We start from the raw sequence: 12,883 nt of genomic DNA on the forward strand, positions 1-12,883 counted from the left end.
AACTTGGCAGATCTGTTCGATTCGATTCCATCGCCACTGCCCGGTGGTTCCTCGCTGATGGAACAAGAGAGACGACGCGAGGAGGCCGACCTGGCTTGGCTAGGGAACCGGGAACCAATTTTTTTTTTTGAGGAAAGCCATCATGGCGATTTTTATTGATCTGGAATCACAGTTACATCATCAACTAGCACAGCACAAATAAAACCTGAAGGTTCCTGCCAAGAATGGTTCCCCTCACTAAATCTAGCCAGATTATGGGCTGCTCTATTAGCTTCCTTAGGGCAGTGTGAGAAAATTACACGTGTAAAATATCGGCATAGTAAAGTACATTCTTCATAAATGGCTGCCGCCACACCTAGAGAATTGCCGCCATTTTGCATGACTTCCACTACTTCCATACAATCACTTTCGACTAGGAGTATGTTGCATCCTACATTACCTGCAATGATCAAACCATCACAAAGTGCACACGCTTAAGCGGTCGCCGGTGTATCAATGAATGACATACATGAGCTACCCCCGGCAATTGGAGCTCCTGTATAATCACGAATAATTGCCCCTGTTCGCCATGTACCTGTTTCCTCATTAAAAGCAGCATCAACATTTAATTCCACAAATCCCTCTAATGGTTTAGTCCAGCCATGTCTGATCACTTTGGCAGTTCTGAGTTTCTTCACTCGAGCAAAGTTTAAAGCCAGCACCGAGATGGCTTGAGCTGATCTGACCGGTGCTTGCAGCGCCTCACCTCTTGTGAACTTCCTCCGTTCCCACCATGTGTACCAGGAGGCTACAGCCACAAGATCACACCTCCGTATACCTGCCATCATAGGCACATTGTTAGTGTCTAACAGTCTAGAGTGCTCCGTATCTATCTATCGGCTTTGCATCGAAAGGAGGCCAACATGGGACGGGTTCAAATCGGTCTCTCTCTGCTTCGATGTGAACCAAAGGCGGGAGCAGTGGTACGTTTAGGCTGCAGGGCTACCTGACTCGAGACACTTCTTTCTAGGCCTTTTCGCTTTGACTGGGACGTCGTAAAATGGCCCTCTCCGAACGGAGTCAATGGTGCTGTGCCAGCGACAAGAGACAGACGGTAAGAATCTGGCCTACAGCAATAAACTCGAGTCAGTAGTAATGGTCGCAGCAATAGTCCAACGTGCAGAACCGATACTAACTGAGGCCTGACGCGCCAGTAAATTAACTTCGCCTACAAGAGATGCGTTGGAGTTTCATCATGGCAGACCTGCAGCGTCTCGCCGTCTTCTGCCTTCAAAGCAGTTTGGGCAGACTATCGGCGTTCACATAAAACGGCGGATTCGGACAAGGACGGCATCTTACAACAGTTGAGACGGCTACAGCGTACATGGATCTGAACAAAACCGATACATCAAACTCCAGACAGCAGTCATGATTTGATGATGAAAATACTATGTATATCACACTCCAAACTGTTTCTGTACAACACAGAACGTCACACGGCAAAATTGAGATACAGATAGTCCTTCGACATTGCATCAGTTTTAACTCTAGTTTGTGCTTAAATTACTGCAGTATATGTTTCTGGTTCTCTCTCCCCGTATACCAACTAGCTGCAGAAGTAACATTAGGATCCCACGCCCGGGGATTCTGCATTGTAGGAAGAGCAAGCCAGAAGGTTCCTCATGGGAATGACTACTGCCTACAAAGTCTTCTGCATGAAAGCAGAGCTAATTTACAACAGCCCGACGGGCATTTTCTGGTATAACATTACCTGGATCTCCTCAATACTCTACAGCTTCGCCAACAGTATATGGGTCGTCCCTTGCAGCTTCTAGTCCACTATGAGCTGCCAATGTGATCAAAGGCAGCTTCTACGACGATATGTACAGTTGAGCTCAACATTGAAAGGCTGCGATGCGAACCAATCCATCAGATGTTATTTGAAGGTACTGTTTTTAAAACCAGACATACGACATAATTGATAAAGCTGGTAAAAGACGGTTAGCTAGAAAAGCAATAAGGATAATGGGCAATGCTAGCACAGGGAACTTTCTGTCACCTGATTGACAGCATAACATAGGATTTGTGTTTTTGCGTTACAACGAAGGTCTACAACCAAAGCTACAGACCTAATAAAGCTATGCTCCTGTACCTAAGGGCTGAGGCAAGCTAACAAGTTTAAAGCTATAAATGCTTGTAACTGTTGTTTTGCAAGAGGGCGAAGAAGTGATGCACAACGTTTATACAATATAAAAAGAGCCAACTTTAGTTTTTTACCTTGAAAAAATCATGTCCCTGATGACAGTCAAAACGTCAGGAGAGAGACTCAGTCCTTCTGATAAAAGGAGAGAACTAGGTCTGTATGTACCGAGAACAATTGTGTGTCCAGAAACAGCTGTCAACAAAATCGAATAAATTGCATATATTAGTCTGTGCCGCAGTATATGTCTCACTAAACACGCATATGCCTATCACATGTAAAGTGGCAAAAACGATTCTTGCAAAAGATATAAAAACTCAACCAAAAAGAGAAGACCTCTAAGTATTGCTCAACCTGAGAATCAAGACCTTGAAGCATTGTCCAAATATGGTACTCAAACTATATTGAAGGCAATGAAAATGAGAAGGTAGCAAATTAATACCTTCATAAAAGGCCTATCACGGGCTGGAAAAGAACCAATGAAGCTCTCTCTTAAAATTAAGGAAACCTGTGTAAAGACAGTCAGTAATTAGGGGTGTTTTTTATGTTAAAAAATAGACTCAAGTCAACAACAAATATTTTACAAATGTTTACAGTTGGCAACTGGTAGTTCTTTTTATGATTAAAAAAACAGACTCAGAATTAGCAACAGGTATCCTGCACTTGTATATATCTTTGCTGGTAAAATCCTGTTTAGTAACACACTGAGGACACAAGACAATTTGTTCAACAAAAAAAGGCACACAAGAATACACAGACCATGCATTTTGACAACATACCTTGTCATTGTTGGATTGCACATTGGTAATAGTGTGAGATCTTAAGTTGGAGCACAGAGAATCAAGGTGGGATCTAAGAACTGCCAAGAAACCTTTGGCTGCTTCCACCTGTATGCTCAGAAATTTAGAATGATGTCAGAAGTGAAAATCCACAGGATACAGAAAATGCTTATACTTCAGCACAGAAAAACTATAACAAACCTGGGCATCTGTGCATTCATAGACAGGGCGCTTCCTAGCGAGATAACTTTCACCCACAAGTCTTGAATGATACGGCCGCAACGCAGAAAGCAATTCTTTCTGTTGTGGAAGTTGCGGTACTGAAGCAGACTTAATCTACATTCAGCATGATTTCGTCCATCAGTAATAGCTTGTCGCATTATTTACATCATCAACCATGATACTACAGCATTAGATGCTTTAAAAAATTATACTACAAGCTAAACTGATGATGTACAAGTCTCCAATCAGCAAATTTGTAAAAAGGAAATAGGAAAGCACTACGCAGGCAATACACAGTAGGACAGAATTTGTCTCCAGAAAGTAACAAAATATCACAGGTAAATAGAAGGTAAGACACTTTGCAGGCACCTGATTCTTGTTGGCATCAATTATCACAGCATTTGCTAGCCTGGATTGCAGATCAGGTGTTTTGTTCTGCACACCAACCTAAAATGACAATAATTGTTAGTCGTGGACCAGAAAGCTCGTGGACCAGAAAGCTCAAATTAACTCAACAAAAATTTATTTCAAATAGATGGTGATCGATGTGCCAAATTGCAACCAAATGGACCAATATGTACATATTTGGTGTTCACCCAATGTGAGATATGTATCTCTCCTTCAATCCCATCCCCCAAAAGTATCCCCTTCTCATCCCTCCCTGGCTACAGGCTTGCTGGATAGGCAGAACAGATCCCATCACTTCAGACAGGCGGTAAATTTAGCCCAATTTTCTTGCCTTTCTGTAGGGACTGGGCCTAACTGCCTTCCATCAGCCTTAGTGTGAAGACTAAAAACATATCTCTACCGTTTCTCCACAATTTTCTCTACTTTAATCAAACCAAAATATGCCAATAAGCTTGGGAACTCACAATGTATGGAACAGGCGCGTCCAGAAAATCCAGCATGTCATTTGGCAAAACCTGTATTAAATGATGCAGACATCACAAGAGGTAAGCATGAATACATTGCCTAGCCATCAAGTTCAGATCTGAGCACTCAGAGGAACAAATGTAAGTACCGGTATGAGTAGACTCTGCCACTGATATGGCCGTATTAGAGGTATTATGGATAAAACTGAAGCTGAAAGCATTCCCTGGTCATCAAAACAATATTCTTTATTAAATAACAACTCATGTATGATTGTTCTATTTGCCATAACAGAAAATTGTTAGCTAACACACAGATCAAGAAAATGATCAGATTAACTGGTGTGCAATATCAACACAAAAGGTGTGAATAAGAATGTCAAAACATGTGTGAAGGTTGGAACAATACCAAATTAGAACAGACAATAACAATCTGTTTCTCCAGGAGCGCGGCGGCAAACAGCGTAATTACCTGTCAATAAAATTAATTCCAAGTTGGTAACTACAGGTAAAATTAAGTGCTCACAAGCAATTTATAGACAATCAGTTTGGTGCTCAGACAAATCAAACTAGAGCCCAAGAATGTAGAATGACACATCAATCAATCATTACAGTAAAAAAAGGCATAAAACATTTACTCCAATGGAAGTGTAGCAGTACAGTGTAACAAAAGTGATGCCAAGGATCAAGAAAGGAATGCATTAAAGTGGATAACACACTACATGCACTAAAGCAACCAATTAAAATTCCATGTTGCCCTCTTTCAAGAACAAAAGGGATTCTTCACTAACAAGGTTACATCATATACTTAAAGAGTAAAACTAACAGATGATGCAGTTTAAAAAAAAACTGACAATTTGGTTGTGAACTGTTTATAAATCCATTGAAAGATGTGCACATCGAACATGCAAACCAGACACTTGCAAATATTTGTGACTACAGGTTCAAAATTATAATAAGAAACAATTAAACTCTTGGCAGGGGGCTCTCACATTTTGTATGTTTGGATGTGGGTTTTCCAACGACAGTCTCAAGCAAATAGCATGATAGAAGAAATAACTAGGTTCCGCAAAGGAAACATTTCATCTCGGGAATAAATAAGGGATACTTACATGTTCCAACCTGAGGCATCCACATATTGTTGCAACAGCCCATGTGGATAAAGCAGTCGATTCCTCTTCAGCGAAGAGTGCATTACGCATCTGAAATAGGAATAGATATGTCACGTGCATATTATTGTTCTTATATTTATGATATTAAATATAACAGACGTGAACGTTACACCAAAGTAGGTCAGCGCTAAATGCATAATGTGGCACTGCATCCCGTAAATTACCTCAGCCACCTCTAAGCTTGTATCACGTGACCGAAGATCAATAGTCGACCCGGCAAGATGAAGAGCAGTTTCACCTGGCCGATGAAACTTCAATGAGTGCAGGTGCTCCAATGGATGAAAATTAAGTGATGAACCCCTGACAGGACACTGCAACTGGTAGTACTGACAGACAACTTGTAGAGATCCATACTTTTTGGCCTGGAGAAAACATCAAGTTACTCAACAAATTCACAGAGAGGAGCTGAGCAAAATATTGCATAATTTCATGCATACAGAACCTTAGCCCATCGCAATATACTGTTGTACCCGACTACGTCTCCATGACCAATGGAAGATGGCTCCTCCAAGTCCAAGTCGGGGGTATCATTTCTCAAATTTATGCTTTCAGAAGGAGAGTCTTGGGAACTGCAGAAAATGGTGATGACTGTTTTACTATTTTAATCAGGGACTGATGCACACGTAAAATATAGTTTGCAAACAAGCGTGCTTCGCATTCATAACGTGTCAACAGTTAATAACAGACATGACAAGAGAATCTGAGGTAAGAAAATAATAACTGAGAGCAGCACAACAGTTCCCACCAACCTGTATTGGTTATCTAGCTATAATGTTAAAAGTGTTCACAGCAACATTAGGGGTCAAGACTAGGCCGATTGTGTGTTGAGGAAAATAGCAGGCTGTGCTAGAAGCTAATTGATTTGGAGGATACCATAACCATACCTTGGTGATGATTCAGATCCTTCACTAAGGCGAGACCGTATAAGCGGCAAGATAGTATCATTGACAAAGATATCAAGTTCTCCATCAATCACATCTTCATGTGAAAGAACATGAGAATTTTCCTTGGTATCAGATTCATTCGGAATGATGGGTAAGGAATCCGGTTCATCAAGCTTAACTCCAGATACACCAGTCGCTGTATCTTCTGAAACAGAATTGTCAGACTCTTCTGCGGTATAACACTGAGTAGCTGTTCCTGTTACAAGAACATTTTGTTCTTCTTTGACAGGAGAACCACTTTCCTGTTGGACTTCTAGGGAGATGAAGTCCAGTTGGTTCTCCCTACACTCAGAATTGCTGTCCATGTCAGAGAGCTGCTTTGGAGAAACTTCCACGCTTGGTTCAAAGGATTTTTCTACTGTTGTACAACCAAAATACAGTTCTTGTCCTACGCTTTCGGAGCCTTCACAGATATCACCATCCTCACATTCCTCTTCAGGCGATAATGAGGTTAGCATGCTAACACCATCCGTGAGCCATTCAAGTCGTTCTTCCATAAGAATACTGCATAAGAAACACGGCAGACACTTATGGAGAGGCAAATGCAAAGGGTAGACCATCAATGCTCAATGTGTGATAGCATCAAAGACACCCGTGCAAGAATGTTTGACAAAGACTAAAGACAAATCAAACCAAAAGCTTCCAGAATGTAACATTAATACCTTATTCGTACAATGCAAAATTTATGTACTGTAACTAGAGGACAGCAAAGTGCTGTGCAAAATATGGAGCAGATATACTAGTTGCAGGGTTGAAACTATACTGATAGATCCAAAAATAGAAAATGAATCTGTAAGGTCATCAATGCAACATAAAGCTCAGACATAAGGATATTGGAAAATTATATGAATGAATAACTTGCAAACATAATTTCTAGAAGAAAAAATAGAAGAATTTTGCAAATTCATTACAGATTAAGTAGAAAAAATAGAAGAATTTTGTAAATTCATTACAGATTGAGTAGGTTTCCATTTCTACCACCTCAAAAAGATTGACAAACCAAAAGACTCAAACTGAAGAGAAATTCAGATATTACAAATACAGTAAGATAACCGGAGATAATGGAGAGCACTGTACGCTACCTCTGCAGCACCCCAAAATGCAGTTCAAAGAATGGCAGCCTAGACAGGATGCAATAACACCGTGGCGTGGTTACTACATAACGACTCCGGCGTGGAAATACAGGTTTCTCATTCGTGAGCATCGAAACTAGCTTTGAGGGTCTTTGTACAATCTCTTCCACCAATACACAGCATCCATATAATGTAGGATCATCAGCAACCTGCAAACTCTCAATGTCAGAGCCCCAGTACAGTGAAACGGTGTAAGAGAGAAAGATGTAAATATACCTGTAAACGGAAGACGAAAGATTGATTGCTTTCTTTTAGATGTTCCTGAAAAAGACAATATAAAAAGTAAGATTCACATCAAAACCTCAAATAGACTAGATTAAAAAGAAAACATGTAAGATGTTACAACTGCAAATCTTGCGGCATAGTCTGCAATGTGGTTGGAGGAGAAACTTCACGACTACAGAGATATTATAAGAATAAAACACGAACTGAGCTGAGAAAGTCACCTGCCCTAGGAGAATTTCATTCAGCTCGCTGAATGATGGAGTCCGTTCAACAGCATTAACCTATTACAAATGTAAATATAGGTAAATTATTTGGTAAGAAGTGTTTCTATGCTCTTCTTATAAGCTCTGCACAAGTATTGAGGAAACACCAACAACATGAAGCTAATTCGGGCATGAAATTAGGATTATGGACCATACTCAGCCACAAAATTTAGCAGTTACAGATTTGCCAGACAGAAAGTAAATTCTATCTGAGATTTCCAAGATCTTTCGTACGAGGGACAACACTATATTAGTCGATTGGAGCATACAGAAAAAGAAGGGGTGGGTATCAGTGTGTATGGCGAGGGCAATGGACATACTGAAACTTGATAGCCGCCAGATGACTATTTCTAGTTTCACTGTTTTTATCGACTAAATTTCCTGGTACTGCTTGTTCTGATTGAATATTTACTTGGCATGTCACTGTATGTCGAAAACAGTCAAAATGACCACCTAGTCCATAGCCCATAGGAGTGTGTCTACTCCAGCCCTATATTTCAGACCTGTCTAACTGACACCCCAGGCTTTTCTCTAATGGACCCCCTGAGGAGATTTTTATCATGCTATTGCACTATTTCATACGTGGTGGATGTAGACAACTAGGCTGGTGACTCAGCAGGGGCAGGACATGCTAGTGCCAACTAATATATTTTTTACTTTGTCTTCTTCTCTCTCGACGTCTCCTCACTCTGTTTCCTACACATGGGCATTGCCAAATTTTTTTATTGTATTATAATTGGAAATGTAACCCAGGTGGCAAGTTACAGTATTATGAACTGAACCAGACATAACAATATGTCAACCCAGTAAACAAGATATAACCTATACAGGAAGCACCATAAAACTTGGTAAAATTGAAGTTTAATGTATAATCGTTGCAAACGTTTATTATACAGAAATGCAAAGTATCAGGGTTATGTAGTTCGAATGGCAGACCTGTGCACCTCCAGGAAGGCAGAACGAGACGATATCCTTGTACTTAAGCGGAAGAGACCTCTCAGGGGGGTACGCAAAAAGGACCTTAAGGACAAGACAAAATATCCTGAGGTTCAGACACATGAAGAAAGGCAGAAATAGGACCTCCATTTTATAAGAACATGCAACAACAATAGATGATGTGAGTGATAACCTGAGGTTCCAAATTTGATACAGCATGAACTTGGTGGTGGTTGTTGCCAAATATATGTCTTGATTTCTTTGCATCATCATCATTTCTCCCTAGAGCAATGTTTTCTAGCTCATGGATATCTGCCTGAGGAGGAAGCCCAACAATCACTATGCTCTCAAAAAGATGTGATGGTTCTTTGATGCACCTATTACCCTGTTCCAACCAAAAAAAAAAAGGAACTTGAGGCACTATGCTCTTCGACATTTGCCAAAATTACCAGTCCTACTAGTTCCAAAATGATAGGCCATTTCAGCAAGAAGCAGTCGGTCAAATAGAAGCAACAGCCTACATTACATACCTATCTATTGCACTTAAATCAGATTTCAGTAGAACCCCAAAGGCAAAAAAAATTGTGTATGCAGGCGTAATAAATACTTATACACTTCTGTAGAAGGTACTTGGGGGTATGCAGCCCAAATTCAAGGTTTCCAAATGAACAAAGGTTATTTCTCCTTGATATCAAAAATATGAGACTGCTTCACACTATGACTAACATGAATATCCGAACAGCAGAATAGCCCTTGCAGCTCAGAAGTCAAATACCCAAACCTATAACCCAAGCATAACAAAGTTTTTCATGAGTTCTGAGTAATTTAGCAATAATTGATCAATCACTACTTGATAGGCTCCTAACCAAAAGATTCCAATTAAGAGCTATCAGTGACAGGACTCCACTTGTATCAAACATGGAGTATAATTTTCTCTGACAATGACCCTTCAAAGCAACATTGCATGAATGTAGACATTAGAGCAATACAGATAATAAAACAAATGGCATTGTGTCATGTGACCACACATAGACTATGTCCTACATAGAATAGTAGTGGAAGAAAATCAAGTAGATATAATTTGTAGCATGAACTGCAACACGAGTTTTATGCTTGAACAATAGCTGCAAACAAAGACACTTTGAGTCACTGCAACTACAGAAATTGGCATGGTTTTGTTGAACTTATACCGAGTAGTTTGAAAAGGCAAGTATCACAGCAATCATTAACATTACAGCTCTGACTAAGCACCTTAATTAATCAGCGTAGTATATCCCACATTCCCACACCACGTAGAGCACAATAGATAGACATGAATTGAACATAGGTAGTGACATAGGAGTACATACCAATGACTTCTGCTGGAACCTCGACCACTGCCGCTTGTGTGTCGTGAGAACTTCCGGGTTGTATGGTCCAGACACTTCGGGTGAATTTGAAAACCCTTTCATTATCTTCGAGAATTGCTGCTGCAGCTTCTGCATTGGGCTGCCACTCTCTTCCCCAGACGAATAGACGACAGACGGCCGTGTTGGTTGCACGGTGGCAGCTGAAGCAGCGGCAATAAATGCTCTCGCAACCTCTTCGGTTGTTTGCATCAGGTGCGACGTGTTGAACTTGACCCCTTCAGACCCATCATTCTTGTTATCCACCATCCTAAATGCCTGTTACTTGTGCAAGCAAGGACATATTCATTTCAGCACTGTGATCGAGAACACGAAGACAAGCCATATAAGCATCAGGAAGTAAGAATTAGTACATCACAGGAGCACTTACAAATTAAAATCCCATCTGATTAAGCTGTTTTTTTATAACTGAGTATTTGGCTATGTATATTTATTCTGTACATCTTTCACGCTCAAATAGGAGCTGAATAACATAAAACTTGCCCACATTTAATTCCAATTTACCCAGTTGTAGCATGTACCCAACAAGTAAACCATGTCGTCAATCAGCTTTGAATCACCTAGATTCAACTGGACTGGACCTTATCAGCCATCACCCACAGAAAGCAGCTAAATTGGTGACAGCTCCCTGGTACGGGACAACAAATTCAGCTTGCATCTCACTCCAATATCCAGCCAGAAAGCCACCTAATAACTAACTGTGCGTACTTTCTCCGGTAGTATCAAAGCCGTAGCCAAAAGCGCCCCACCGAGTTGGCCACGCACCTTTTCCGCTAGTATCCATCAGTAAGAAGAGCATGTGGCGGAATCTAAGAAAAGCAACACCGGATCAAAACAAACCCACATACATAATCCGACGCTGCTATTATTGATTCCTTGGACTCTGCTATCGATTTCTCTACCTACGAAGTAAAGAGTAAAAAACTAAATCGAGTGTGCAATCGTTTGGCCTGGACCGGAATTGCAGAGACCAACCACTCGATCTCGGAGTTTGACCCGGGGGTCGCCCACCAGAATCGCCGTTTGACTGCTGCCCCGAACCCCCCGCCCGCCGCGCAGGCAGGGGGAAGCAATCGCGGCGCGGAAACCGCGCGCCCCGGAGTTCAGACCGCCCCTAGAAATCGACGGCGGGGGCGCCGCCCGTCGAAGAAACGCCCGGGAAGATCCGCGGGAAAAAAAAGCAGAGAGAACTGTTAGGGGGCGAGAAACCCGTCGAGCGGGCTCACCTGGGCGGGGATGCTTTTCCGGCTCGCTGATCCCCCTCCTCCGCTGCTGCTCCGTACGCCGCCGCCGCCGCCGGACGAATGGGTGGACGGTCCGATGGTCTTCTCCCTCCCCCTCTCGCCTGCCTTCCTTTTCCGTGTTTGTGCGGGCTAATGAATGAACGCACGCACGCACGCACGCGGGGCTTGGATCCGCCGGATTAACGCACGGTAGGCGACTCGTTACGAGCCAGGGAAGCAGTTTTAAGTGGCGTGATTTGGTTTTTGGTGTGGGGTTTGGGCAGGGGATTTGGAAAGCGGGCGGGTTTGTCGTGGGCGGCTCCGACTCTTCTCTTCTCCTCTCCTCTCGCTGCTCGGCTCAGGACTGCTGCCTGGGGCGCCACCACCTCTCGCTGCGCGTGGGCCCGGGCAGCGGCGGGTTGACCCCGGGCCGGTCTGGCGCTCTGGCTGGCCTCGGGTGTGCCGTGCGCCGCTCGCGGCCACGTCCCGCGCACGGCTGGCGCGTGGGCAGCTCTGGGCGGAGCCAGCGCTGCACACGGCTCTTTCTTTTTCTGTTTTTTTTGGTCAAGTTTTCTTTTTTTTTTTGACATCATTTGCCAACGTCTGATAGTTGTGTGTAGTCGGCAGCAGGCCGGCGGGAACGCGGGAGATTTCCCTGCTTTGATGGAGCACCATCATCATATTGTAAAAATAATAGTGTGATTATTTCTAGTAGTAGTATACTTTTTCTGTATGCAAATAATACTGCTGCTGGTTAGGAGGCGTCCAGCAAAGCTTGGCGTTCGCGACCAGCTTTCCTGTCAGCCGAGATTTTCTACGGCGATAATGCTGTATGATGCGATGCGAGTCGTTATCTGTCCCATTCCTACAAAGCATCGATCACACCCTGTGTGTGTTTTGGACTGTGGATGGCTACGTTGTGGATAAGCACGCACGCAAGGGACGCTTGAGGATGGTACTGATCGGAGAAATTTCTCGCTATCCTCGACAATTCGTGTCCCCAAACTTCCTTTCTCCTTTTCTTTCTTCTCTTTCCATACTGATGATGATGATGACTCTGTTTTATTTTGTAGTGCAAATTGTTTTTACGAGTTTTGGGGGGTGGCAAGGTTCACGAGGTGTGGTGTGCGTGCGTGCGCTTGGACTTGATTCCGGTCCGTCAAGACTGGGTGGGGAGACACGGTCCCTTTTTTTGACCGGTTCTGGTGAATTCAGGCCGATGGGAACACAAAACTACCACGCGCTAACCACTCCCACTTCGGTTGATTGACTACTACGTCCCTGTGGCGTCGCCGTCGGCGGCGTGGATCCTCCTCCGGTGGCTAGATCGATCGATCCGCGCCGCGCCGTGGTTGCCGCGCGCGCCTTAAATTTGATCCGGGCGTGAAGCTTACGCCTGCCGGCTCGGCTCTTTGCACGGAGGCCAAGGAAGACCGCACTGCTGGTACAGGTACGCCAGTACAGGTTGCACCCTTCCATAAACGCTGAACGGTGCAACCATGCGCGCGGCGGCCGCACCGGATCATCGAGGG

General features: G+C 43.1%; 1 protein-coding gene across 9 annotated transcripts; it reads right to left on the reverse strand.

Annotated features, from left to right (window-relative positions):
• Window positions 1-222: 222 nt before the first annotated feature.
• Window positions 223-11,662, reverse strand: LOC123128606 (uncharacterized). 9 transcript variants are annotated; one of them, XR_006463326.1, is made up of 23 exons: window positions 11,355-11,662; window positions 10,072-10,386; window positions 8,916-9,107; window positions 8,723-8,806; window positions 7,745-7,804; window positions 7,515-7,559; window positions 7,248-7,447; window positions 6,106-6,669; window positions 5,664-5,790; window positions 5,386-5,583; window positions 5,162-5,251; window positions 4,459-4,521; window positions 4,202-4,276; window positions 4,053-4,103; window positions 3,550-3,627; window positions 3,160-3,294; window positions 2,959-3,066; window positions 2,622-2,687; window positions 2,257-2,374; window positions 1,751-1,888; window positions 1,244-1,369; window positions 986-1,106; window positions 223-817 (listed from the first exon to the last, which is right to left on the reverse strand). XR_006463326.1 is itself a non-coding variant. In XM_044548652.1 (21 exons), the coding sequence occupies exons 3-20, from the start codon at window positions 10,375-10,377 to the stop codon at window positions 2,306-2,308; spliced, it is 2,511 nt and encodes an 836-aa protein (XP_044404587.1). In that variant the 5' UTR covers window positions 10,378-10,386; window positions 10,894-10,937; window positions 11,355-11,658; the 3' UTR covers window positions 1,412-1,888; window positions 2,257-2,305. The 9 variants fall into 9 exon arrangements, 4 of the variants coding, with proteins under 4 accessions (XP_044404587.1, XP_044404583.1, XP_044404585.1 ...); XR_006463327.1 differs by lacking the exons at window positions 986-1,106; window positions 1,244-1,369 and having other exon boundaries at window positions 223-439; window positions 509-817; XR_006463325.1 differs by lacking the exon at window positions 1,244-1,369 and having other exon boundaries at window positions 986-1,068.
• Between the last annotated feature and the right edge of the window lie 1,221 nt (window positions 11,663-12,883).

This window comes from Triticum aestivum, chromosome 6A (genome assembly GCF_018294505.1).
Source record: "Triticum aestivum cultivar Chinese Spring chromosome 6A, IWGSC CS RefSeq v2.1, whole genome shotgun sequence".
NCBI classification, from domain to species: domain Eukaryota; kingdom Viridiplantae; phylum Streptophyta; class Magnoliopsida; order Poales; family Poaceae; genus Triticum; species Triticum aestivum.

What these genes read in the sequence shown, in the direction of transcription:
- LOC123128606 (XM_044548648.1), bottom strand. Translation starts at nt 10,377, where the DNA reads ATGGTGGATAACAAGAATGATGGGTCTGAAGGGGTCAAGTTCAACACG. An exon ending in GGTTCCAGCAGAAGTCATTG is followed by an intron (nt 9,108 to 10,071) that starts GTATGTACTCCT and finishes TGGTTGGAACAG; the next exon opens with GGTAATAGGTGCATCAAAGA. An exon ending in CATTTTGGGGTGCTGCAGAG is followed by an intron (nt 6,670 to 7,247) that starts GTAGCGTACAGT and finishes TTTCTTATGCAG; the next exon opens with TATTCTTATGGAAGAACGAC.